Source organism: Onychomys torridus, chromosome 2, assembly GCF_903995425.1.
Source record: "Onychomys torridus chromosome 2, mOncTor1.1, whole genome shotgun sequence".
Classification (NCBI taxonomy): Eukaryota; Metazoa; Chordata; class Mammalia; order Rodentia; family Cricetidae; genus Onychomys; species Onychomys torridus.
Window position 1 is genome coordinate 159,843,989 of NC_050444.1, and position 27,682 is coordinate 159,871,670.

Below are 27,682 nucleotides of genomic sequence, written 5' to 3' on the forward strand. Positions count from 1 at the left end.
CAGAGATAGGCGGATCTCCAAGATCGCGGCCAGCCTGGTCTACAGAGCTAGTTCCAGGATAACCAGGGCTACACCATCCCGGTCTCGAAAAAGAAAAAACAAAAACTGTATCCTCCAGTTCACACTCTAGACCACAGGTTTGTTAGGATGCTACAGTATCAAATCAAAAGCCTAAATTTCTTGATTGTGAGCAAGTCCGTCAACTAGCTACAAGCCTGGGGGCATGGGAGACAACGGTGCGCACGCGCGCTGGGCCCGCCTCAGTCCGCCGGAACAGTCTCGCGAGAAGAGCCGCCCTAGGACGGAAAGATGGCGCCTCCCAGTCCGCGGGAGCCTCAGGCCGCGCCAGTGACCAGCGCGACCAAGCCTGACGAGGAGATGGTGCTGCCTGGCTTCCCCGACGCAGACAGCTTCGTGAAAGTGAGTCCACGGGCCCTTGGCACCCCAGGAGCCCCCTGTTCTGGCCGGAAACGGGTCTGGGGCTGTGGAGCAGGCACTGCGGGCTTCCGGCGCCCTCCACGGCGGCTTCTCGGCGCGCAGCGGGAGTAGCTGCCGCGGACCTGGAACGGAGGGCGCCGCGCTTCCGGTGTGAGCGCGTGCCGCTCTGCGTGTAAAGCCGTGTCCGCGCCCTCCGAGGGGCGTCCTTGTCATCCACGTGGCGCACCCTCCCCCTGCCCAGCAGCTGGGGAGCCCATGGCACTCCCACTGATGTCTGTGATCTCAGTTCTTGGGTTGAATGACACTTGTCAGTTGCCGTCGAGTCTCTGGAAGTGCCAAAGCGCGTTCATCAGTACATCCTTGAGAAGAGCATAGAGGATTCCTGTAAATTCTGTGTTCACTAGCCGTTAACATGAACACTCATCCTTTATCAGTGACAGCCACTTCAGATTGTTCCCCATTACTTCACAACAGTCTACCTAAACCACTGGTTATAAAACGGTCATCTGAAGTGTCTAACCTGAGTGGTGTTAACGAATGTGCATCAAAACTGCAAAAAGAGATTGTGGATTTAGTTAGATCCTCAGCTCAAAAAAAAAAAAAAAAAAAAAAAAAGGACACAAAAATACAAATACAGTGAGTTATTATAGGACTCAAATAATAGCATACTTGTACCAGTCAATGTTGTAAGTGATTTTAGTGGTTCATTTAATCCTCCCAATAACTAATGAGTAGGTACCTTTTACTATGCCCATTTTTCAGAGGTATAAACTAAGGTCGGTATAAACAAAATAACATTATTCAAATCACAGTTCATAGTTTCAGAACCAAGACTAAAACCCAGACCATATAAACCTTATTCATATTAGAAATTGTAGTTGGAAGGGTGGCTGCCTAGCCTGGGGTTTCATCCTTAGCACTACATAAACTGTAAATGGTTTTACACACCTATAATTCCAACACTCAGGAGGTAGAGACAGGAGGATCAGAAATTCAGGGTCATTTTCAGGCTACAGGTGGTGGAGGCTAGCCTAGCCTATATAAGATATTCTGTGTCTAAAACAAACAAACAAAAAAACTGACAGGACTGGAGATATGGCTTAGTTGGTAGAATGCTTGTCTGTCACGATTTGATCCCCAACCAGCATGAACAGATGTGACCCATGCCTATAAGAGGGGGTAGAAGCCAGAGGATTAGAAGTTCAAGGCCATCCTTGGCTCCATAGTGAGTTGTAAGTCAGCCTGAAATACATCCTTTGTTTTTATTTGTGTGTGTGTGTGTGTGTGTGTGTGTGTGTGTGTGTGTGTGTGTAAGACAGAGAGAGAGACAGAGAGAGAATGCATGCCGAATATTTGCTGGTACCCATAGAGTCTAAAAGAGAGAGAGAGAGAAAATGCATGCCGAATATTTGCTGGTACCCATAGAGTCTAAAAGAGAGAGAGAGAGAAAATGCATGCCGAATATTTGCTGGTATCCATAGAGTCCAAAAGAGAGAGAGAAAATGCATGCTGAATATTTGCTGGTACTCATAGAGTCCAAAAGAGAGCACTGGATCTCCTGGATCTAGAGTTGCAGGTGGTTGAGAGCAGCCCTGTATCCTTTGTAAGAGCAGCAAGTGCTAAGCACTCTTAAGCCTGGACTACAGAGCGAGATCCAGGACAGGCACCAAAAACTAAACACTGAGCCATCTCTAGCTTCCAGGGATATCTATCTTTAAAATCTTTCATTTTTTTATTTTTTTTAATTTTTGCTGAGTGAATAGGAATCCATGTTTAAAATGTATCTTTTTCTCTGGATTTTCAGTTTGCCCTTGGGTCAGTAGTGGCAGTTACCAAGGCATCTGGAGGCCTGCCACAATTTGGTGATGAGTATGATTTTTACCGCAGTTTTCCTGCCTTCCAGGCATTTTGTGAAACACAAGGAGACAGGTTGCTTCAGTGGTAAGTAGTACATATTGTTTATTATGTTGACTGAAAAAAATGAGAAGAAAGATCTTTTTTCCTAAGAGTCCCATACCTCAGTGGTAGGGGCATAATAAGCATGATGGCATCCCTAGTTCTGAACCCCATACCAACCAACAAAGTGGTAGCATATGCCTTTAATACCAGGAAGTGATGGCTGAGTGGATAAAGGTATATAAGGCATGTGTGCTTCCCAAGCAGAGGCATGAGATCTCAAGCTCTAGGATTAAAGGTGTGTGCCACTACTGCCTGGCTTCTGTGTTTAATCTAGTGGCTTGTTCTGTCCTCTGATCTTCAGGCAAATTTTTTTAGGGTACACAGTATCACCACACATGGCCCGTGAGAGCCCTGGTTGGCCTGGCACTTAATGTGTTAATGAAGCTAGCCTTCAGTTCTTTTTTTTTTTTTTTTTTGGTTTTTTTTTTTTTTTTTGGTTTTTTTTTTTTGGTTTTTTGAGACAAGGTTTCTCTGTGTAATACTCCTGGCTGTCCTGGAACTCATTTTGTAGACCAGGCTGGCCTCGAACTCATGGAGATCCTCCTGCCTCTGCCCCTTGAGTGCTGGGACCAAAGATGTGCACCATTACCACCCACCTAGCCTTGAATTCTTTTTTGTGGGGAGAGGGTTTGAGACAGGGTTTTTCTTTGTAGCTTTGGAGCCTTTCCTGGAACTCACTCTGTAGCCCAGGCTGGCCTCAATCTCATAGAGATCTGCCTGCCTCTGCCTCCGTAGTGCTGGGATTAAAGGCATGCACCACCACCGCCTGGTTTAGCCTTGAATTCTGTATAGTTTTGGTGCCTGCCCTAGATCTCGCTCTGTAGACCAGGCTGGCCTTGAACTCACAGAGATCCACCTTTGCCTTGAATTCTTTTTTGTTTTGTTTTGTTTTTTCCCTTTTTTTTTTTATTATTTTTTTCCTATTTCAGCGTGATACAGTACAAATTCTTATCCTAATAGTGAAATGCTTCACTGAAGCTTGCCCAGTGATTGAGTAAAACCAAAATTCATTTTCAGCCACAGTAATCCTAGGGTCCCCCCTGCTAGATAGCCTCCCTGGACCTGTGGGTTGCAATCTGATTGTTCTTTGCTTTATATCTAGTATCCACTTATGAGTGAGTACATACCATGTTTGTCCTTCTGAGTCTGGGTTACCTCACTCAGGATGATATTTTCTAGTTCCATCATTTGCCTGCAAATTTCATGCTGTCATTGTTTTTCTCTGCTGAGTAGTAAGTACTCCATTGTGTAGATGTATCACATTTTCTTAATCCATTCTTCAATTGACTGGCATCTAGATTGTTTCCAGGTTCAGGCTATTATGAATAATGCTGCTATAGACATAGTTGAGCATGTATCTTTGTGGTATGATTGAGCATTCCTTAGTTATATGCCCAAGAGTGGTATGGCTGGGTCTTGAGGTAGATGGATTCTCAATTTTCTGAGAAACCGCCATACTGATTTCCACAGTGGTTTTACAAGTTTGCACTCCCACTAACAGTGGAGGAGTGTTCCCTTTGCTCTGCATCCTCTCCACCATAGACTGTCATTAGTGTTTTTGATCATAGCCATTCTGACAGGTGGTAACTCAGAGTCGGTTTGATTTGCATTTCTCTGATGATTAAGGATGTTGAGCATTTCCTTAAATGTCTTTCAGCCATTTGAGTTGCCTTGAATTCTTAAAGATCAGCCTTCCTCTGCTTCCTGAGTACTGGAATTATAAATGTGAACCATCACACCTAGCATGATCTATGATTGTTAAAAATAAATTAGCTAGGTGTGATGGCGCCCGCCCTTAGTCCCAGTACTCGGGAGGCAGAGGCAGGCAGATCTCTGTGAGTTCTAGGCCAGCCTGGTCTACAAAGTGAGTTCCAGAATAGCCAGAGCTATTACACAGAGAAACCTTGTCTTGAAAAACATACATACATACATACATACATACATACATACATACATACATACATATGTGAATAAATAAATAAATAAATAAATGAATGAATGAATGAATGAATGAGCAATCCGGGCATGGTGGTCTTTAATCCTAGTACTCGGGAGGCAGAGGGAGTTAGATCACTGTGTGTTAGGCCAGCCTGTCCTACAAATCGAGTTCTAGGATAGCCAGAGCTGTTAAAGAAAGAAACCCTGTCTAAAAAAAAAAATCAGTGGCCAGCAAGATGTCTGGGCGGGTGAAAGGCCCCTGCTGACCTGAGTTTGAGCCCTGAGACTCCCATGTAGAAGCATAGAATCCATCCTTTAATTTGTCCTCAGGCTGTACGGAACTCACACGTATACACAGTAAATACCTTTTTTATAATTGAATTTTAATTTTTAAAGTATTTTGCTGGATGTGGTGGCTCATACCTTTCATCCTGCACTTGGGAGGCAGAAGTAGGTGGATCTGTGAATTCAAGGCCAGCCTGGTCTATAGAGCGAGTAGGACAGCCAGGGCTACACTTTTCCCATCTATTAATTGTTGGGAGAAACTCTCTTGAAGCTGTTATTTTATTTTATTGAGAAAAAGTCTCACTCATTAAATTGCCCAGGTTGGCTCCAAACTCACTGTACCCAGGCCTTGAATGTTCAAGCCTCCTGCCTCTGCCTTGCATGAAGCCAGTATCAGAGGCCTACACCACCAGACCTGGCTTTGGGTCTTGTCTCTTAAAGGTTGCTGTGAGAATGTACATTTCATTAATTTCATCTGTACTGCTGGGAACCCTGGAGCCAAGCCCTTGAGTTTTTCTAGATTGTAGATTAGTGGAATAAAGGTGTGTGCTCTGACCTCAGCTTTCCTTCTTTAGCATGAGTAGGGTAATGCAGTACCATGGGTGCCGCAGCAACATCAAAGATCGAAGTAAAGTGACTGAATTGGAAGACAAGTTCGATTTACTAGTTGATACCAACGATGTGATTTTGGAGAGAGTGGTGAGTGTTTCCCTGTCCACATAAGTGAACTAACAATTATAAAACTCAAATATGAAAATGCAAGGAGGAACTCCGGCATTATAGAAAATGAGAAGGTAGGAAGTTTAACCAGGCGTAGTGGCCATGCTTATAATCCCAGCACTATGGAAGCAAAGATAGGTAGATCTCTGTGAGTTCTAGGCCAACCTAGTCTACATAATAAGATCCTATCTCTCGCTCTGTGTTTAGATTGATAGATAGATAGATAGATAGATAGATCGATCGATCTCTATAAGTTCTAGGCCAACCTAGTCTACATAGTAAGACCCTATCTCTCTGTATCTCTCTCCATATATCTAGATAGATAGATAGATAAACAGACAGACAGATTGATTTATTATTATTATTAATTATGTGTATGAGTATGTGTACCTGGAGGCAAGAGGCCTTGGGGCCCACTGGAACTGGACTTACAGATAATTGTGAGCCACCTAACATAGGTATTGAGGGTAAAATACCAGTCCTCAGCAAGAGCCAGCCCCCATCCATGTTTTTCAAAAAATTAAAAATTTTTCAGCTCTGTAGAGATGGCTCAGCAGTTCAGAGCAGTGGCTGCTCCTTCACAAGACCTGGATTCAATTCTTGGCACCCACATGGTATCTCACAACTGTCTATAATGCCAGCTCCAGGGGCTCTGACATCCTCAACAGACAAACAGGCAGGCAAAACACTGATGCACATAAAATAAAAATGAATAAATCCTTTATAAAAATTTAAATTTTTAATTTTATTTATTAATTTATTAAATATATTATTAAATGTTTACTTTATTATTAAATTTATTAAATTAAGTTAAAATTCTACATATGTACAGCATACAAGTAATATTTTGATACATACATTTACCTTCTCTTTCATGTATGTATTAACCACATAATTCTGTGAATGTATTGCTTGAAAATGTCGGGTAATTAAGTCTGTGAAAGGAAGATCCTGTCCCAATGCCTTGTCTCCTCTTAGGGTATATTACTGGATGAAGCATCGGGTGTGAATAAGCATCAACAGCCCGTCCTCCCTGCTGGAATGCAGGTCCCCAAAACAATAGTGTCGAGTTGGAACCGGAAGGTGAGCACCTCTGCAGACTGAATAGAGCCCCTAATTGGGTTTTCCAGGCCTGTCTCATTTTAATTTGTATTTCTGTTGTGATATGCTGTACGAAGCTGGGTACTTCCGCTTTCACATGGTTTCACAAGCACACATGAGTCACTGGAACCTCACTTGCAGTAACATGGCAAATGTGTGGTTGTTGGGATGTTTTCTCTTCAGAAGACAAGTTGGAATTCCTTTTCCTCCTTCATCAAGTTCCTGTGTTTAATTGCTCCTTATGTGTTGGCTATAGGCAGGAGAATATGGGAAAAAAGCAAAATCTGAGACTTTCCGACTGCTACATGCAAAAAACATCCTCCGGCCCCAGCTCAGGTTTCGAGAGAAGATTGATAATTCCAATACACCATTTCTCCCTAAAATCTTTGTCAAGCCCAATGCTCGGAAGCCCCTCCCTCAGGGTAAGTGGTGCAGTGTCGCTGCCTTTGAGTCCTTCCTTTTGACACAAAATGTAGGAAGAGGTAGAGTTTTCCCTCCACCTTCCTTTCCTCCTCCTCCTAAACTGGAAGGCATAGAGGTGTGTGCCTCCTGTGCGATGATGTTTGTCACTGCTCGGGTCTCCAGCTCTCTCAAAAGAAAGGCGGGAACGTCCACAGGATCGTCCTGAGGACCTGGATGTCCCCCCTGCCCTGGCAGATTTTATCCATCAGCAGAGGACCCAGCAGGTTGAACAGGACATGTAAGTGCCTGGGTCTGGGCTTCTCTCCTCCGCCTTTCTATCTCACTGGTTTCATTTGTTTGTCTGGAGACAGGGTCTCATATGATTCAGGCTGACCTTGAACTCAGCTTTCTCCTCACAGTACTGAGATTACAGGTGCCTGTACCATACCTAGTCCTTCATGCCTTTTGCCCTTTTTTGGGGGGTGGGGGATGGACAGGGTTTCTCTGTGTAGTTTTGGTGTCCATCCTGGATCTCACTCTATAGACCAGGTTGTCCTTGAACTCACAGAGATCCGCCTGGCTCTGCCACCTGAGTGCTGGGATTAAAGGCATTCACCACCACTGCCCGGCTGCCTTTTTTTTTTTTTAAGATACACATTTGTGTGTGAGTGTGTACATGTGTGCATGCGCGCGCACACACACACTCTGAGCCATCTCAAGTTTGCAAGTCACCCTTGCACAGGAGCCGTGCTGTTCTTCTCCATTAGTCTGCTTTTAGTACAAATGCTGCCAGTGAGCATCAGCCTGTGTAATCCTTCCTAAGTTTTTGTTGTTGGGGGTAGGGCATGTAAGACATGGTCTCACATGTCTCAGGCTAGCCTCAAACTTGTATATCATCAAGGGTGACCCTGAACTTCTGATCCTCCTGCCTTCACCTCCCAGATGATGAGATTATAGATGTGAGCCCTCATCCTCAGGTTTATCTGGTACTGAGGCTGGATCCCAGGGCTTCATTTGTGCTGGACAAGCACTATAACAACCAAGCCCCAGCCCAGCCTACACATGTGTCTGCACACACTACATCTGAGCAGCTGTGTGTGTTTGAGTGATGGCACTCATCTGAAGACTTGTGTCGTGTTCACTCAGGTTTGCGCATCCTTATCAGTATGAACTTGATCACTTTACTCCGCCCGAGTCGGTGCTTCAGAAGCCGCAGCCCCAGGTTAGTGCCCAGCCTCGGTCTCAAAGCCAGCATCCAGGAGCCGGCAAGGGCAGAGCATTGGTTGGTTTGGTACAGTCTTCCTGCAGTAGCTTTGGGAGGCTGTGGTGTGGGGTCATCCCTTGGACTTAAGAGTTCATCTTGTACCTTGTTGGGTTGGTCTGTAACACGCTCCTTTCTTGGTCCAGTTGTACAGACCTGTGGAAGAGACACCCTGCCACTTTGTATCCTCCCTGGACCAACTCGTGGAGCTGAACGAAAAGCTCCTGGGTTGTCAGGAGTTTGCAGTGGACCTAGAGGTACCTTGTAATTGACCTTGAGTGAAATCTTCATTTTCCTAAAGTTAGCCTAAATTTAATCTCTTTTGTTCTTTATGTTCAGAGGCCTGAGACAAGTATTGCACTATAGGCCAGGCTGGCTTTAAACTTACTGTGTTAGCCAGGCGGTGGTGGCGCACGCCTTTAATCCCAGCACTTGGGAGGCAGAGGCAGCTGGATCTCTGTGAGTTCCAGGCCAGCCTGGGCTACCAAGTGAGTTCCAGGAAAAAGGCGCAAAGCTACACAGAGAAACCCTGTCTCGAAAAATTAAAAAAAAAAAAAAAAAAAAAAAAATGGGGGGGAGGGGCAAAAAAAAAACAACTTATTGTGTTGCCCAGGCTAGCCTCAAAATCAAACCCATCCTTCTGTCTTTAAAAAATGTTTTTCCTGAAAATTAGTCATGTAACTTCTTTCTATAGCTAACTTTTAAAAACTGGTAGAGGAGGGTTGTGGGTACAGCTCAGGGCAGGATTCTTCAGTTTCATCCCCAGAATTTTAAAAAAGGTGAAGGAATACCTACTAACCTTTCCCCTAAACTCCCTGTCTGTGTGGTTCAGCATCACTCGTACAGAAGCTTCCTAGGACTGACCTGCCTGATGCAAATTTCCACCCGAACAGAAGACTTCATCGTTGACACCCTAGAGCTGCGCAGTGACCTGTACATTCTCAATGAGAGTCTCACAGACCCAGCCATCACTAAGGTCAGCAATCCTGGCTCTGGCCTGAGGTGGGATTGCAGTGCTTTTCAGAGTACCTTCTGGTTCTTTCAGCCATGCCATCTCCTACCCTGAGGTTCCGCAGACCTGACTGCTTAGTTAGGCCCATAGACGCCTTTACCATGTAGCTTGTTGCTATCCAGAGACATAAATCATGTTAGTGACTGTTTCGATGAGCCTAGTCAAGTAGCTTGCTTAAACTTAAGGACACATTTGGAGCTAATAGGGCTACTAACCTATTCCATGGCCCAAAAGCAGTTGCAGCCCTTAACAGTATACGGTTACAAGCCCCAAAAGTGTCTGTGGCCTAAGTTAAAAGAAGCACTTAAAACCACACACACTGCCTGGCAGTGGTGGTGCATGCCTGTAATCCTAATACTCAGGAGGCAGAGGCAGGAGGATCTCTGAATTCAAGGCCAGCCTGATCTACAGAGTGAGTTCCAGGACAGCCAGGGCTATACAGAGAAACCCTGTCTGGAGAAACAGACAACTTACACACACCCTGGGTTGAGGATGTAATCCAGTGGTAAGGTGCTTCCCTAGCATATGCAAATCCCAGGGTACAGTTCCTACCTGTGTTCTGATAGCCCAAAGGCAGGGCTAAGTAAGGAGACGGACACCTGGTGCTGCTGTGAACTGCATGGCCTTGATTTTGTTTTCAGGTCTTCCATGGTGCTGACTCTGACATCGAGTGGCTACAGAAAGACTTTGGGCTCTATGTAGTGAACATGTTTGACACACACCAGGCAGCACGGCTTCTCAACCTGGCTCGACACTCACTTGACCACCTGCTGAGACTCTACTGTGGTGTTGAGTCAAACAAGCAGTATCAGCTGGCAGATTGGAGGATACGGTCAGTCTGCCTGCTGATGGCGGAGATGTGTGGGTGCAGGAAAGAATCTGGTGACTTGGAAGTCAGTGCCAGGCATAGTGGCTCACACCTTTAATCCTATCACTCGGGAGGCAGAAGCAGGTGGATCTCTGTGAGCTCAAGGCCAGCCTGGTCTACAGAGTGAGTTCTAGACATCCAGAGAAACCCTATTCTGAAAAACACATTAGTAATATTTAAAACCACTTCCTTTTCAAGCCCTCAGCCTCCTCCCAGCACAAGGCCAAGTGCTACAGGGATGCCATCTTGGTCATGCACACAGCAGTCTTAAGTCATAGCTGAGGTAAGAAAGCACAGAAAAAGTAAGGACAAGCAGGTGGAGCTACAGGTCACTCCAGGACCATAGCACCCAAATTTTAACCTTAGCATCACTCTGCCTCAACACCTGGTGTTACATAATGGTTTGTCATCCGGAGATGCAGTAAGTGTCCATGTGTCATAGTCTGGGGAAGGAAGGAATCTGCACATGGACAGCTCAGATGTCTATCCCTGGGACAGTCACTGAAGCTGTGTCTCTTGCAACTCTAGCCCTCTGCCAGAGGAGATGCTAAACTACGCCCGGGATGACACCCATTACCTGCTGTACATCTATGACCGAATGAGGCTGGAGCTGTGGGAGAGAGGCAATGACCAACCTGTCCAGTTGCAGGTGGTGTGGCAGCGGAGCAGGGACATCTGCCTCAAGGTACCACATCACCAAAGCTACACAGACCCCCAGCACTCAGGCTCTGTTTCTGACTAAGTTCTGTTTATTGCGTTTTTTAATGGCTCTTGGGGCAGAGAGATGGCTCAGTGGTAAAGAATACTGTCTGCTCTCCTGGAAGATGAGGGTTCAATTTCCAGCACCCACACAGCAGTTCGCAACTGTCTATAGCTCCAATTTCAGGGGATCTGACTCCCTCACCCAGACATATATGCAAGTGAAACACCAGTGCACACAAAAGAAAGCCAGGTGATGGTGGCACATGCTTTTAATCCCAGCACTTGGGAGGCAAAGGCAGGAGGATCTCTGTAGGCCAGCCTGCTGATCTGTACAAGAGTTCCAGGATCCAGAGTTCACAGAGAAACCCTGTCTCAAAAAAAAGTAGTGCTGCCTGTCTGTGTCCCCCTCCTCAAACTCTCTTTCTCCCCTCTGATGGTCACTTTCTGCTTTGATGACCTGCACATACCATATAAACCTAGGTTCTGCATATTCGGGAGAGCTTTCAGTTCCTATCCAGAATCTAGCTTGTTTTAACTGGCTGAATAAAATTTCATTCTGAGGCTGAGACAGGGTGACCAGAACCCCATTTAAAAAAACAAACTAGTGCTTGCATTGTGGTGGGTGCCTTTAATTCCCTTTAATCCCATTATACAGAGGCAGAGGCAAATAGATCATCATAAGTTCAAAGCCAGCCATGTCCACATAGTGAATTCCAAGAGAGCCAGGGCTATAGAGTGAGACTCTGGGGGGTAGGGGGTGAGGGGTACTTGTTACTCTGCCAGAGGACCCTGGTTCAATTTCCAGCACCCACATGATAGGTCACAACTGTCTATAGGTCGTCTGTGGACACTAGTAACACACAAGGTGCGCATGCAGGCAAAATACCCAAACATAAAATGAAAAATAGGGGTTGGGGATTTAGCTCTGTAGTAGAGGGCTTGCCTAACAATCGCAAGGCCCTGGGTTCGATCCTCAGCTCCAAAAAAATAAAATAAGATAAAATAAAAAATAATTTGCATTTTTCTGATGGGGAAGAATGTTGAACACTTTTTCAAACATTTACTAGCTATTTCTCTTTCTTTTGAGAACTTTCATCAGTTCACTAGCCCATTTATTGATTGAATGATGTGAATTTTTGATGTTTCAGCGTTGCAGTTCCATAAAAGTATGGAATGCTCATGACGTTTGGTTTCATCCTTATCCAGAATTTTCAGTGTGTGTGCTGCCACAGCAAACTTGCTGGGTTTCCTTTGCATTTTGTTTTTGTTTGGTTTTCCTTGCAGGGATAAGAATGCAGTCCAGAACCTCACACAGGCTAAGCAAGCACTTTCCCACTGAACTCTATATCCAGCCTTTGTTTCAAGTGCTTTGTTTGGTTTTTGGTGTTTTGTTTCAGGGCAGGATTTCTCTGCACAGCCCTGGATGTCCTAGAACTCTGCTCTGTAGACCAGGCTGATTTCAAACTCATAGAGATCCACCTGCCTCAGCCTCCCTAGCTCTGGGATTTAAAGGCGTGCGCCACCACAGCCTGGCTCTGTTTCCATTTTTAAGACAAGGTCTCCTTAGGTAACCCGGCTGGCCTCTTCGCTTGCAGTCCTCCTGTGTTAGCTTCTCAAGTGAACCACCAAACCCAGCTTTTCCTTTGTCCCTTAAGCAAGAGCCAAACATTTTTCAAGAGCCCAGGGCACAATTTTTATTCCATTGATGTTCTTTTTTACTGTGCTGAAAATAAACCTGAGCTTCATGCATGTTGGGCAAGTGCTCCTCCATACTCATTGATCTTGAATATTCTCTAATGTTTTGCAGAAATTCGTCAAGCCTATCTTTACGGACGAGTCCTACCTCGAGCTGTATCGCAAGCAGAAGAAGCATCTGAACTCACAGCAGCTGGCTGCCTTTCAGCTGCTGTTTGCCTGGAGGGATAAGACAGCTCGCAGGGAGGATGAGAGCTACGGGTAAGGGGTTGGGGTTCCTATAATGCTTATGGGCCCAGTGGGTCTGATGTGAAGGCTGGCTACAGTCATTCATTATAGCATCTAGTGGACCTCACTAGTTGAACATAATGTGATCTCATTCTGTGTTTTGTTCCAGATATGTTCTACCTAATCACATGATGCTAAAGATAGCTGAGGAACTGCCTAAGTAAGTCTCAGAGCTGAGTGACATGCTCTCTCTTCTCAGTCGCTCTCAGCCCTTCACAGCCGGGCATTCTGATTGCGGCTGCCTGAGGCTGTACTCATAGAGGTTAGTACCCCAAGCTTGAAGGTGGCAGGGCCCAGAGAGCCACAGTCCTTGCCTGAGGGCTCCTGGGTAAGAACTAAAACTTCTGAACTGGCATATTTTCATGGCTAGTCCCAAGCCTGCTGCAGTTCCTTAGAGAGGAGAACTAACCCACATTCTTTCTTCTGTCTATTTCTCTAAATTAAAGCCTTGAGATTTGTAAGAATGTTGTTGTAATAATTGGAGCATAAACAGGATTAAGAAGTGGAAATCAGCTTTTCTTGAGGCTTGTCTTCAGCACTCACAATTTGTCAGACAACTAGAGGAGTGGGCCAAGAGTTGGTTCCTTAAAGGTCACATGTGCAGGTGGCTGGCCTGGGCTGATGATGTAATCTTTTAAGACCTGTGGCCTTTGTGTAGGGGTTAGGGGGCAAGGTCGAGGGGTCCTAACTCCATGACCAAGGCTGGCCTGGAACTCACTACCGTGAACTTCTGATCCTCCTACTTGTTCTTCACAGTTGCTGGACTTAGACCTGTACCTCCATGCTTAGTTGATAGTGTGCTGGGGCTAGAACCCAAGGCTTTGAGCATGCTAAGCAAGCACTCTGCTAACCAAGCCACAGCCTGGCCTGCCTAGCCATTGCTGTGAGGAAGCCTTGAAGGGCTGTATCTCCATGATGAGCTGAGTTTTTGTCCTTGTTTTCAGGGAGCCTCAAGGCATAATAGCTTGCTGCAACCCAGTACCACCTCTTGTTCGGCAGCAGATCAATGAGATGCATCTTTTAATCCAGCAGGCTCGAGAGATGCCCCTGCTCAAGGTATGCAGTGTTTCATCCAGCGGGCCCAGTCTTCAGCACTTTCCTCCTGTGGCCTCCTAAAGCCCTGAGCTGCTCTCCTGCTCAAACCACCCTGAGGAGTAATGATGGCTTGGAAAGCCACTATTCTGTTCAATTGAGCTGCTTTTGTGTTACTGGTTTGGGGTTTGGGGTTTGAGGTATGGTTTTATTTTTTGATGCTAGTGTTCAAGCCCAGGTCTCCCCATGCTACACAAGTACTCTTCTGCTGAATTATTACCCAAGCCCATGCATTTTTATTTTATTTTATTTTATTTTTTATTTATTTATTTATTTTGGTTTTTCAAGACGGGGTTTCTCTGTGTAACAGTCTTGGCTGGTTTGGAACCTACTTTGTAAACCAGGCTGTCCTCGAACTCACAGAGATCCACCTGCCTCTGCCTCCTGAGTACTAGGATTAAAGGTGTGTGCCACCAACACTCAGCTTTAATTAAATTTCTATGTATTTCTGTATATGAATGTAGGCATGTGTATAGCACAGTCACTTGCCTGGGCCAGAGTACACACTTGTAGGAGTCTTGGGGATCAAACTCAGGTTGTCATACTTGGCAGCAAGAGCCCTCTCACAAGCAACTGCACTAATTTATGACAGTCATAAACCAAGCCTTATCCTTTATATTATATCCTTTATATGGCCTTTTTGATAATTTGATAACAAATAATGGGGCTATTTAATGGTTGTGTTAAGCAGTTAATCTGGTTTTTGTCTATGGAATGAGTTGGAGTAGGGATCCTAGTACGGAGAACTGTCAGGGAAGCCCAGATCTGAAGCCTGAGTGCACATGTTTGGACCACTGTGGAAGCAGCTGATAGGGAAGGCTCCTGGTGTTTAGGTCAGAAAGTGCTGTCGGTTACTGCTGAGCCTGAGCACTGTAGAGGAGCTATCCACCTGGACAGCAGTTAGATTTGCTGATGGGAGAGGCAGGATCCAGGAGCACAAACTCAAAAGTCAAAGGGAAGGAGGAGAATCATGGGTAGAATGGGAATTCAGGAAAGTCAATTTTTGTGAAGTAAATACTAAAGTATGCACAAACATGGATGGAAGTGGGACATCCCACAGAAAAGAGAGGCATAGCTGGGTGTGCGGTGCACACCTATAATCCTAGCACCTGCATGTAGAGGCAGGAGGGTCAGGAGTTCAAGGTTATCCTCAGCTATCTATTGAGTTTGAGGCTAGCCTGAGCTATCACCAGGTGGTGGTGGTGGTGCATGCCTGTGATCCCAGCACTTGGGAGGCAGAGGCTGGTGAAACTCCCAAGTTTGAAGCCAGCCTGATCTACAGAGTGAGTTCCAGGACGGCCAGGGCTACACAGAGAAACCTTGTCTCGAAAAGCCAAAAGAAAAAACAAAGAATTGTCAAAATAAGAAGGTGCTTGCCACCAGTGTGGTGACCTGAGTTCAATTCCCAGGTCCTATTGTTGAAGGAAAGAATCAGCACCTTTAAGTTATTCTCTGGCCTGTTTGCCATGCTTGAATGAATGAGTGAATGAATGAATGTAATAAAAACAAAGAAGAAATACAGACATGTGTCTTTGTGGGAATGTCTGTGCTCTACATAGGTAATAAAACTTGTTACAATTCAACTTACATGGTTTCTTTTTGGAGTATTGCTTTAATTCTTTTCTTTCCTTTTGAGATAGGGTCTTACCACACAAGGTCTTCTAGGCCAACCTTGAGCTCCGCTGTGTGACCCTATAGCCCAGGCAGGCTGAAACTTTCAATCTCCCTGCCTCAGCCTCCCAAGTAACTAGGATTAGACTTACACCACCACATCCACCTTTCTTAGGACAACTTTGAATGTGTTGACTTGGTATAAATATGTGATGAATCCATTTTTCATCTTTTGAAAGATTATTAACCCAAGAGATTTAAAATAAAAGAAGAAAGTGAATTGCAGCTGTCATGTTAAGATATCCTTCTGCAGGCAGACCATGGTGGCACACACCTTTAATCCCAGCACTTGGGAGACAGAGGCAGGTGGATCTCAGTGAGTTGGAGGCCAGTCTGGTCTACAAAGCGGGTTCCAGAACAGCCAGGACTGTACACAGAGAAACTCTGGTCTTGAAAAAAATAACAACAAAAAAGATGTCCTTCTGCAGTGGTGGGGCACACCTTTAATCCCAGCACTTGAGAGGCAGAGAGAGGAAGGTGGATTTCTATGAGTTTGAGGCCAGCCTGGTCCAGAGCAAGTTCCAAGACAGCCAGGGCTATACAGAGAAATTCTGTCTTGGGGGAAGAAAAAAAAAAATGTTCTTCTGGGACTGAGTAGTAAGTAATACCTCTCAGGTATGGTGTTTGCCTCTCTTGTGTGAGGCCCTGGGTATCCCAGCACCACACTTACACATACAAAAAGGCTGCCTTAGTTTTCTGGTTCATATAAGTGGAAAGCATGCTGGCTGCCTGAGAAGTCTCCTCCAGGCTCGCTGGAAGCTATTGCATCATGCCACCTTCTGACTAGATAGCCTAAGCATAACATAATTGTCAGTGCTAGGTGCTGAAAGGGGTGAAGGGTGAAAGATTATCTCTTGGCCCTTGGGAGACAGACTCATGGAAGAGTACAGTCTGCTTAGTAAGCTTGTGTCCTTGACTTTACACAGCTTTCCTCGGTTTCTTTGTTTGTTTGTTTGTTTGTTTTTTGAGACAGAGTCTCAAGTAACCCAGGATGGCCTTGAACTTCTGATCCTCCTGCTCCCATCTCTGGAGTACTGGAATTATAGGCATGTGCAATCGCACCCACTGGGGAGTCAAACCCAGGGCTCCCAGCATGGTAGGCAAACACTCTGCCAACTGAACTACATCCCCGGCCCTGCTCTTCTTTCCTCCTTAGTCTGAAACTGCAGCTGGAGTGAGGAAGAGCGGACCACTGCCGAGCGCCGAGGTACAGTGTCACAGCTGCTGTCTCACCTGTGGGAGGGGTGGAGACCACAGTCCCTGACAGGTCAGTGCTCTTCCACTGGCCAAGAACTCCTGGCTGGCTTATGAGTTTTACATGTGGTCTGCTGATTTCTCTTTGATACAGAGATTGGAGAATGATCTCTTTGGACCCCATGACTGTTCCCACGCCCCTCCAGATAACTACCCGATCACCCCAACCGATGGTAAGATGGAGGCCCTCTGAACTTCCAGAGCGATAGAAGCAGTTTCCTGGACCCAGACCAAATGTCTTGACCTTGCTGACTTGTGTGTGTCTAGGGTCTGTGCCACTTCAGAAGCAGCCGAGCCTCTTTGCTGAGGGCAAAGAAGAAACCTCTTTCGATGCCAGATGCCTTCTCGCGACGGCAGCCATCACTCTGTTCAGTGTGAGTAGCAAGAGCATCACCCAGCTGAGCCGGGCCCGGGGTCGGGCAGTCTTCTCACTCGGGCCGTCTGCCTGGAGGGTGTATGTACATGGAAGACCAGTGCCAGGGTAAAGCTAGAGAAGGGCATGGACAGGCGAGCTGTCTAAGAAGTGAGGAGTGTCTCATGAGCACTGTATGTGAAGAAACCCTAGAGGAGGGCTGGAGCAATGGCTCTGAGGTGATGTACACTGGCTGCTCTTACAGAGGACCTGAGTTCAATCCAAGTACCCACATGATGGCTCACTGCTGTCTGTAGTTCCAGTTCCAGAAGATCTGACACCTCCTGACCTGTGTAGGCATTTGGCACACACATGATACACATATATACACACGGGCAAAACACTCATACACATAGATAAAATCTTGTTTTTTGTTGTTGTTTTTTTTTTTCTAAGACAGGGTTTCTCTGAGTAATAGTCCAGGCTGTCCTGCAACTTGCTTTGTAGACCAGGCTGGCTTCGAACTCACTGAGATCCACCTGCCTCTGCCTCCCAAGTGCTGGAATAAAGATGTGTGCCACCACTGCCCAACAAGTCTCTTTTTAAAAAAAAAAAAAAAAAAAGAAGCCAGCAGTGGTGGTGTTCATCTTTAATCTCAGCAAACAGGAGTCTGAGACTGGCCTCAGGATCTCGGAGTTCTCCTGGTCTACAGAGTGAGTTCCAGAACAGCCAGGGATACACAGAGAAACTGTCTTGAAAAAAAATTTTTAGATTAGGTCTTGACTGAGGTGATTCATGAAGAAGGTCAAGGGGTCTTTGCTAGCCACAGGCTGACAGAATCTGGTGTGATTCAGCAACCAGATACATGGACAGAGACTCCCTTTCCTTTCCCTTTTTCTTTTTAATCAGGATCTCATTCTGTAGCCCAGGGTGGCCTCAGACTTGCAGTTCTCGATGTTGCTCTTGCAGAGGACCTGCGTTTGATTCCCAATGCCCACATGGTATCTCACAGTCATCTTTAGCTGCAATTCAGGGGATGCAACACTTTCTGACCTCCATCAGCACAGGCACACATGTGGTACACATACATACATACATACATACATACATACATACATACATACATACATACATGCAAACAAAGTGCTCACTCATAAAATTTTTTATTTTGTCTTTTTTTTTTTTTTTTCAGAGCTGAGGACCGAACCCAGGGCTTTGTGCTTGCTAGGCAAGTGCTCTCTACCACTGAGCTAAATCCGCAACCCCTCATATAAAATTTTTTTTAAAAATTCATTTGCGGGCTGGAGAGATGGCTCAGCTGTGAAAGGCTAGGCCCACAACCAAAAATATAAAAAAAAATCATTTGCGTTTCTCCTGCCTCGGCCTTCCAGTACATGGATTCCAAGCATGTGCCCACTCCTAGCTAGTGTTCCTGGCCTTGAGGCTACACTGATATAAGAGCTCCATGTTTAGTCCGCAGAAGGCTGCACTATCTCTGTGCTGTGTTAGAAGCAAACATAACTTTAAGACAGAAGCCAAGCTTGTGAATCCAGTTTGAAGCTACGTTCTGTTGTATGTGTTCATTGGTTCTCTGTCAAAATCTATAATGTTACATTCCACGTTCATGTGTTAGTTAAGACCTCAAGCTCTTGGGCCAGATAGACGTGTGTTTTATCCCTGCCTTTCCCGTCTCAGTGGTAAGGCTCTCCAGGAGCAGAAGATGGTGAAAAAACAACAGGCCTTGGAAGCTGTGAAGGCAAGAAGAATTCATTAGATCACTTGAAGTGTGTATCAGCTCACGCCTTTAGTCCAGAAGCAGGGGGAGCCCTGTGAGTTTGAAGCCAGCCTGGTCTACATAGCTAAAAAAAAACAAAGAATTCATCAGTTCAGGAAGTTAATCCTCCCTGTTGTGGGCCCGTCCTGATGCACAGCATGATCGTGGTGAGAAGGGATGGGTCTTGATCTGTCCTTGCAGGAGCCTAGTGCTGAGGAAAGTGGAAAGACTCCATTGACGGTTTCACAGAAGAAAGCCCAGAACATAATGGAGTCCTTTGAAAACCCATTTAGGATGGTGAGTAGTGCAGCTGCGCCAGGCCGGCAGGGAGTTGTGCAGCCACGCGTCCTTTCCCCGGGAGGAGCAGGACTGGACGGCGAGCCCAAGCCCAGCCGGTCGTCCGTGGTGTCCACACTGGCAACAGTAGTGCCTCTGACTCTCGGCATTGTAGTGACTGTTTCCCTTCTGCAGTTCCTGCCCTCTCTGGAACACAAGGCCCACATCTCTCAAGCAGCGAAGTTTGATCCTTCTTCGAAAATCTATGAAGTAAGTAGCTTCTCGGGCTTTGGAGCAGTAGCTGTCAAGAGGCTCCTGTGAGGGCGGCTCCCATCTCAGGCAGGCTTCCAATCCTTTGTGAGCCACTGAGGACCGAGGAGAGGCCCTGTCCGTCCAAGCATGCTTCATTGGGAATCTGTGTAACAAAGGTTTGGGGCTGGGGACAGAGCTCGGGAGTAGCATGCTTGCCTGGCTTGATCCCCAGCACCACATAAAGCTGGCGAGGAGATGTGCACCTGTAATCTCAGCACATGGGAGGGACAGCAGGAGGATCAGAAGTTCAAAGTCATCTAAAGCTACCTAGTGTGTTTTAGGATAATCTGGGGTCTATGAGGCCCTGCCTTAAAAATTAAAAAAAAAAAAAAAAACAGGTTCATGTTCATGGGCATATCAAAATAGGATGTTTGTCTAATTTATAAAACAGCCTAGGAGCTGGGCGGTGGTGGCGCACGCCTGTAATCCCAACACTTGGGAGGCAGAGGCAGATGGATCTCTGTGAGTTCAAGGCCAGCCTGGTCTACAGAGTGAGTTCCAGGACAGCCTCCAAAGCTACAGAGAAACCCTGTCTCCAAAAAACAAAAAAACAAAACAAAACAAATAGCCTAGGTTCAAATCCAGCACTGGACAGAAAAAAAAAAAATAACAAAACTGTTTTGTGTTTTTCTAATGGAGTAATTTATATGTAATAAAGTACATAAATAATATAGTTTATAAAACTTGTACATGTGTATGTTGCTTCAAGGCCCTTAACGGGACCAGCTTGAATCTGAAGAGGCACTGCCTTATACTATAGACAAGAAGGTCCACTCTGTCTGGGAGGCAGCATGTTGATTCAAAACCACCTCTTGCCCTGTAGGAAGGATGTGCTCTGATGACACCCAACAGCACATCCCTGTACTGGACAGCACTCTGACAGGCTTCAGTCCTGCGTTAAGGGGCTTAGCCTGCTACTTTTAGGAATGGGAAGTGCCAGGGCCAGCAAGATGGCTCAGTGGGTAAATGAGCCTACCACCATGCCTGAAAAGCTGAGTTAAATCCTAGGAACCTACATGGTGGAAGGAGAAAACTGACTCCAAGTTGTGTTTTGACCTCCCACATGCACAGTGGTACGCACACACATACACACAATAAGGGAATAAATTTTAATGAAAACAGCCAGATGGCTTGGTGTGATGGTGTGTACCTTTAATCTCAGCACATGAAAAGCAGAGGCAGGCAGTTCTCTCTGCTTCTGAGTCCAGCCTAGTTTACATATCAAGCTCTAGGGGAGCCAGAACTACATGATGAGGTTCTGCCTTAAAATAATAACAACAACATTAAAACTAGAAAAGAAGGAATGGGAAGTCCTGGATTTGAAGGCTTGGCTCAGTGATAGTGAACTCTCTTAGCAAGCATAAGGCCCTGGGTTGAGACCCAAACCAGGGAGAAAAAAAAAAAAAAAACAAAACAGGCTGGGCATAGTGCTACATCTTTAATCCTAGCATTTCAGAGGCAGAAGCAGGTCGATCTCTGAGTTCAGGGTTGGCCTGGTCTACATAGCAGGTTCCAGACAAGTCAGGGCTATATCAGGAGACCCTCTCTCCACCCTCCAAAAAAAATGAGGGTGGGGGACTAGAAATATGGAGTCTGTAATGTGCAACTGCAAACCCAGTACTGGGGCAATGGAGGCAAAGAAGATGAGTCGAAGGTTGTCATTGGTCACATAAAACCTTTGAAGTTAGCCTTGACTCAGGACAAAGTGGGTGGCCTTTTCTTTATCTCTTGCCCCTGTGGCAAAGCCTTCCACTTTCTGTACCCCTGTGCTCATTTGGGTCACCTAGATGTGGGCCAAGGTCACAGCTAGAGTGGGGCAGAAAAGGAAACAGGACCAGGAGGAGAGACCCGACTTGAGCCCGGCTTTGTTTACTAACTGGGCCGCTGGGCAAGTGGACTAGATTGAATGAGGTGTCTGGTGTGAGCACATACAGCCTCGTGCCTGGGGTTCAGCTATGTTTTGTCCTCCTTAATAAGCCTGCTTATTTGTCCTGCTTAATAAGCAAAAGGTGGTGTCTTTAGATTCGGGGTGTGTGGCTTAGAGTGAGGATCATTGTTAAGTTAGCACCCCTCAGTTGCCTCTAATGAGTAGGCACTCCTGAGTAGCTTAGTTTAGGCAGAGTTTTTTGGTTTTGTCTTTGTTTCTGTCATTGTCTGTTTTCATTATAGATCAGCAACCGCTGGAAGCTGGCCAGCCAGGTCCAGGTCCAGAAAGAACCTAAAGAAGCAACCTCGAAGAAGGCAGCTGAGCAGACAGGTAGTGTTCAAATCCTTGTAAATTCGGGGTCTTTTGTCAGGGTGTTGTGTTGCGTAGGTCACTCAAAGAGATCACTCCAAGATGAAATTTTAAGGCCTATGTGGCAACAGGAAGGTCCAGTCTCTGATGAACTGAACCTCCAACAGCCGTGTTTACTGATTGTTACACAGAGCTGGTTTTAGGTGAAGTGTTTCCTCATACCAGGCCCCGAATCTAATCTATATGTCTCTCTAAAGAAAAGCATCACATGCCCTCACAACTTTAGTCCTTTTTTTTTTTTTTTTTTAAACTTTTTGAGACAGGGTTTTTGTGTGTAGCCATTGTAGCCCTGGCTGTCCTGGTACTCACTCTGTAGACCAGGCTAGCCTCAAACTCACAGTGCCAAGATTAAAGATGTGCACCACCACCACTGGGCAACTTTAGTCCTTTATTGGGTATCATTTGCAATACATGATAACCAAGAGCCTCAGATGTGCCAGGGATGATTTGTGATCAAAATGACATGAAGGCTGCAACGCCCCTTCAGAAAAATAATTCCACAAATCACAGAAAACAACCACTGGTTCCACAAGGTTCTTCTCTGTTTACCACAATGATTCTTCAGGGTCAAAATACTTTTAGGAAACAACTAGTCATTTTACCCTCTGCCCCAGATACAGCGGCTCTGCTAAATTCCACAACAGTCTTTGAAGAGACAGCCCTAGCATGTCACTCTGGTTGAGGACGTTGACTGACAGGTGTCTAGTAGGGATCCAAGCCCTCACTGACAGACAGGGCAGTGGGCAGAACAGGCCCAGCCCCAGCCTCGTGGAGTTCAGCGTCTACTGGGGATGGCACATGGTCACTGCCTATGTGCTCTGCCCTGTGAAGCAGGGGTGTGTAGAGAGGGAAGAGGTAAAGAATGCAGCTGTGTGGATGCTGGTGAAAAGAGGCAACCTAGGTCACCTGAAGTGACAGAGGCTGGCACGGGTCCTGGGGGAGAGGGACTGAAGCAGAGTCCAAGGTCCCACGTGGTAGCTGGCTGGCATGGCAATAGAATGACAAGGCAGGACTGCCCAGAGTACCCGGGGAAGATGGTAGGTAAGCAGGCAGTCCCTCCGTGAGGACTGGCTGGCTCTGAGTCAAGGTATCCAGCTGACACAAAGGAGAGAGGGCCACAGAAAGCCTGAGGAGACACACCAGTAACAGCTGACGGGTTCGCTGTCAGAACCAGACGCACCCTTTCTTAGAACCAGCACTTAAGCTGAGGCATGGGAAAGGAAGGTACGGGTGGCCGAGGGTTAGTTCTGAGCAGTTAGGAAGATTGGGTTGCTGGCTGGGAGAAAAGGCCATCTTTAAAAGGAGCCCCAACTCATGGCCACTGATGCTAAGTGTCAGGGAAGCTGCTAGGTACTTGGCCTGGCTTCCTGAGAGGCACAGGCAGGGTTACGTTAGATTAGTGCCTGTAGGGAAGGCCAGAGAGCACTGAGCTGAGTCCAATGGATAGGTGGAGGGAGGGCAGCAGTGCTGGCCCTTGTGCCCAGGTTGGGTGGACAGATGGCAGGAAGTTCACAAATGGTTCTCGTGCAGCCGCCCGGAAACAGGCAAAGGAAGAGTCTGGAGCGGCTTCCCTGGAGCAGGCCATCCCAGTGCGGCAGCAGGCTGCGGTAAGTGCTCCCTTTCTCCCTTTTCAGAAATGAAGGCCCCTGCTCATGTTCAGAGGTTTCCTGGTCTGTTGTCGGAGGGCTCACTCTACATCCCAGCTTTTGAATAGTCTTCCCCCACCCCCACCCCCAGCACTGGGCTGGCAGAGGACAAAGCACAGAGACATTGCTGTCCCCAGTCTACCCTAGAGAAACCTCTTTGTTCTTCCCTGAGGGAGGGGCTTGGGTGGCTGTCCTTGTCGTCTCCAGCCCCATTCCACAACTCCCTGAGACAGGGTTTCTCTGTCCTAGAATTCATCTGTAGCCCAGGCTGGCCTTGAACTCAGAGATCCGCCTGCCTCTGCCTCTGGAGTGCAGAACTCAGATATGGTGATACTCTATTTGTACTGAAATATGATTTTATTTGTACATTAATAAAGTTGCCTTGTGGTCAGAGCAAGCTACAACAGAAGCTGGGCTGTGGTGCTTGCACACCTTTAATCTTGGGAGGCAGAGCTAGGCAGGATCTCTGTGTGTTCAAGGATACAGCCAGCACGGAGACACACACTTTTAATCTCAATACCAACCATAGAAGACCTGGAGGTCTGTACAGACAGGCAGTGATGAGGAGGTCATGTGGTTGGGTTTACAACCAATGAGAAGGCAGAACAGAAAGTCTATATAAAAGACAGGACACAGGAAGTAGCTCTCTTGTGGAGAGGAAAGACAGCAGCGGCAGTGAAGGGTAAGGTTTTCAGCTCTCAGCTATTGCTCTGACCTCTTGGCTATTAACTCTGTGTTTGGCTCTGTGTTTCTTATTTAACAAGACGGTTACATCTACACTCAAAGGTGCGTGCACCACTGTGCCTCATGAGACCTCTTTGTTTTTACCACACCCAGACCATTCTAGAATTCCATTCTTTGTGTTTGTTTTTTGTTTCAAGATGGGGTTTCTCTGTGTAGCCTTGGCTGTTCTGGAACTCAGAGATCCGCCTGCCTCTGCCTCTGCCTCTGCCTCTGCCTCTGCCTCTGCCTCTGCCTCTGCCTCTGCCTCTGCCTCTGCTGGGATTAAAGGAGTGCGCCCCCACCGCCTGGCTAGAATTCCATCCTTAGCTTCTACCTTAGGTGACCTGGTAACATTGTCAGTTATGAACTTGCTCCAGCTAATACTAGCTAAGTATGATTGTCCCTAAATTCTAGTCTCATCTCCATACCTGCCGCTGAAGCAGCTTGAGTCCCCAGCTAGTACAGGTTGAGCATCCCACTCAGATACCCAAAATCTGAAATGCCTACTTTCCAAAACTTTTCTAAGTGCTGACACAATACCACAAGTAGAAAATTGCATGCTGCACCAAGTTCCTTCAAGTTGCATGGAATGGCCTGTAGGCTGTGTGTATGAACTGTAAGTGAAACAGGAGTGAATCTCACATTTAGACTTGGGGCTGGCCTGAGGTACCTCACAGAGTTGCAGATGATGTGGAAGCACAGGAGCTCTGCTCGTACATTCTCATGCTTCCCTCCCTGCTTGTCCTCACCTCGCAGCTAGAAAATGCTACTAAGAAGAGAGAGAGAGCCGCCAGTGACCTGAGGACCACAGAACAAAAGCAGGAGAAGAAACGATTAAAAAGCTCCAAGAAACCCAAGGATCCTGATCCCCCAGGAAAAGATTTCAGTCCTTATGACTACAGCCAGTCAGACTTCAGGGCCTTTGCTGGTAAGGACAGGGAGGACACACCAAGGAGACCTAGGACCATTTGAGGTGGGAGGGACTACAGAGTGCAGGGAGTAGCTTCCCTCAGAGAGCCCTGCTCAGGACACAGGACAAGCAGTGGCTCACAGAGAAGCCTACTGCTCTCCTTGAAGCAGATCTCATTAGGTTCCCACCCACATCCACAGGATCAAGACTGGGTTGAAGGCACTATTCACAAAGCCCACAGAGTGACCTCTTGTGACCCCTTAGCCTAGGTCTCTGTGCTGTGAAGGGTGTGCATAACACTGTAGCAGCCTCTAAAGCTTGGAAAGGGAGAAAGCAGGACTGGAAAGTCCACACACTGAATGCTGTCTGGAGTGTTGCCTCAGCCCATATTATGCTGAGATCTTATTGATGCTGAAGATGGACCTGCCCTTCCTAACCTGGGAAGAGACCTGTGGATGGCATAGTCTCTGGACGGACGGACGGACGGACGGCAGCTCCTGGAGCACAGGAAGGGTGGCGGCAGGGCTGACCACACGCTGCCTGAAGCTCAGAGCCCTGGCTGTGTGCCTTTGTGAGTGCTCACTGCCCATTCTCTTCTCACTTTCAGGGGACAGCACATCCAAGCCCTCCCCCCAGTTTGACCCAAATAAACCGGCACCTTCTGGCAAGGTAAGGCTACAGACAGCACCTGGGGCCTGCAGTGTCCTCCTCCTTGGCTCCTGTGACCATTGGGAAGCTTTTGTACCCTTTCTCACCTCATTTCTTCTCAAGTGTAGACACTGTTGCCAGTTGTTTCCACGGTTTTTCGAGACAGGGTTGCTCTGTGTAGCTTTGAGCCTTTCCTGGAACTCACTCTGTAGCCCAGGCTGGCCTCGAACTCACAGAGATCCACCTGCCTCTGCCTCCCGAGTGCTGGGATTACAGGCATGTGCAGCCACCGCCTGGCCCACAGACATTTTTTAAAAATTTATTGTTAACATGTAACAGTGCAAAAAAGTCAGAGGACAGCTTTTGAGAGTTCTGGCCTTCCACATCAGGCTCCAGGGCTCCAGCTCAGGCCCCTGGCTTTGATGGCAAGTGCTTCATCTGCTGAGTCATCCTGCCGGCTCCTGGGTCAGCGATTTAACTAGTACAGGTTTCTTTTTTGGTGGGGGTGGGGAGAGTGTGTTTTGTTTTTTGTTGAGATGGAGTATTTCTTTACAGCCCAGGCTGGCCTAGAACTCACAATCCTTGTGCCTCCATCACTCAAGTGCTGTGATAACAGGTGTGTGCCTCTGCCTGGCATGGCATGCCACTGCACAGGGTGTTGTTCAGTGTCAACACAGGGTGTTGTTCAGTCTGTCACTGGGGCCTGAGGAGCTGCCCTACACAGTGAAGGGGCTGTGTGTGTAACTCCTGACTACATCAGGTCTGTGCTAGCCAGGCTGAACTTGAAGTAGAGTAAGCAGCAGGCAAGTCAGCCTGTCAGGCCACATGCTGGGGTGAGAACTGACTGCCCAAGCTCAGGTGTCTTCCCTGGTGGTTGAGGATGGTCTAAGAGTACATAATTCTTCTCTTTCAGAAATGTGTTGCAGCCAAAAAATTTAAACAGTTGGTGGGAAACAAAAGTATGTCCTTTCCTGCTGGGAAGTCAGACAGGTAGGTGGCATGGCCAGGCCAGCAGGAAAGCCAACCACTGTCCCTGGGAACAGCAGTAGAGTGCAGTACCAGGGTTTCAGCAGGACAGAAGCGAGATATAGCAAGAAATCTACAGAGTCTGCTTAATGGGCAGAGGATCTTATTAGGGAGAAAATCTCACTGTACAGAACAGAATTGTGGCAGGTTCTGGAATGCTGGGGCACACAGTCTCATGTGGTCCAGCCTTCTCAGTCAGTCCTGCGTCCAAGTCCATGAGGGAGCAAAGAGAAGAGTCCTAGTGCATCTCTTGAGGGTCCATGAGGCCACGCCCCAGGGGCATGAACTTCAAGGACATAGAACAGCTACCCACTACATCAAGACCTCTCTGTTACCCAGAAAGCAGGGATAGATATGACCTGCTTCCTGTCAAGTTCACACTTACATGACCATGATGATGTCCTGCATCCCAGACCTCAGATCCCATCTTTTTCCCATTTTCCTTTCTTTTCTGTTTGTGTTTTTTTGAGACAGAGTTTCTCTGTAGCTTTTGAAGCCTGTCTTGGAACTCACTCTGTAGACCAGGCTGGCCTCAAACTCACAGAGAGCTGCCTGGCTCTGCCTCCCGAGTGCTGGGATTAAAGGCGTGTGTCACCACCGCCGTCTTTCTTACACTGTGGTTTCTCACTGGGTGCCCTTACTCAGAGCACATGGGTTGGAATTTTTCCCACACCAACTTGTTTCTTAGGGATAAGAGAAATTAGCAAGTGGATCATCACTGGTGAGTGTTTTTGTAGCATGAACTTGAGGTCAGGTTCTCACACGTGAAGCAGAACAGGCTTGCTGCCACAGACCCCATATAAACCAGCGCCCAAGCACAGGCCTCATGCTGCTCTCCTGCTCAGCCCTCCCTTGCTATGTGTTACTAAACCCAAAGAAGTGACCCTGGTTCTCCTCTATCTCTGCAGAGGCTTCCGGCACAACTGGCCAAAGAGATAGTGTTGGAGACTCCTGGGACTGCGGGCAGTGCTACTTTGTACAAACCCATTTTAAAGTCATTAAAATTCATTCCTACTGGAAGAAAGCTGGTTCT

General features: G+C 46.9%; 1 protein-coding gene across 1 annotated transcript; it reads left to right on the plus strand.

Annotated features, from left to right (window-relative positions):
- Positions 1-260: 260 nt before the first annotated feature.
- Exosc10 (exosome component 10) lies at positions 261-27,673 on the plus strand. Its single transcript, XM_036178650.1, has 25 exons — positions 261-420; positions 2,243-2,379; positions 5,196-5,319; positions 6,319-6,423; positions 6,698-6,863; positions 7,027-7,141; positions 7,990-8,065; positions 8,251-8,361; positions 8,937-9,080; positions 9,758-9,948; positions 10,513-10,669; positions 12,494-12,642; positions 12,779-12,829; positions 13,614-13,725; positions 16,589-16,639; positions 16,781-16,859; positions 16,954-17,060; positions 19,014-19,109; positions 19,284-19,358; positions 21,570-21,657; positions 23,227-23,303; positions 24,822-24,993; positions 25,583-25,644; positions 26,537-26,613; positions 27,558-27,673. The coding sequence occupies exons 1-25, from the start codon at positions 310-312 to the stop codon at positions 27,586-27,588; spliced, it is 2,664 nt and encodes an 887-aa protein (XP_036034543.1). The 5' UTR covers positions 261-309; the 3' UTR covers positions 27,589-27,673.
- The last annotated feature ends 9 nt before the right edge of the window (positions 27,674-27,682 follow it).

Excerpts from the sequence above, each read along its gene's own strand:
- Exosc10 (XM_036178650.1), top strand. The coding sequence starts at position 310 with ATGGCGCCTCCCAGTCCGCGGGAGCCTCAGGCCGCGCCAGTGACCAGC. Across the intron at positions 12,830-13,613 it reads ATAGCTGAGGAACTGCCTAA|GGAGCCTCAAGGCATAATAG; the intron begins GTAAGTCTCAGA and ends CCTTGTTTTCAG. Across the intron at positions 13,726-16,588 it reads GAGAGATGCCCCTGCTCAAG|TCTGAAACTGCAGCTGGAGT; the intron begins GTATGCAGTGTT and ends TTTCCTCCTTAG.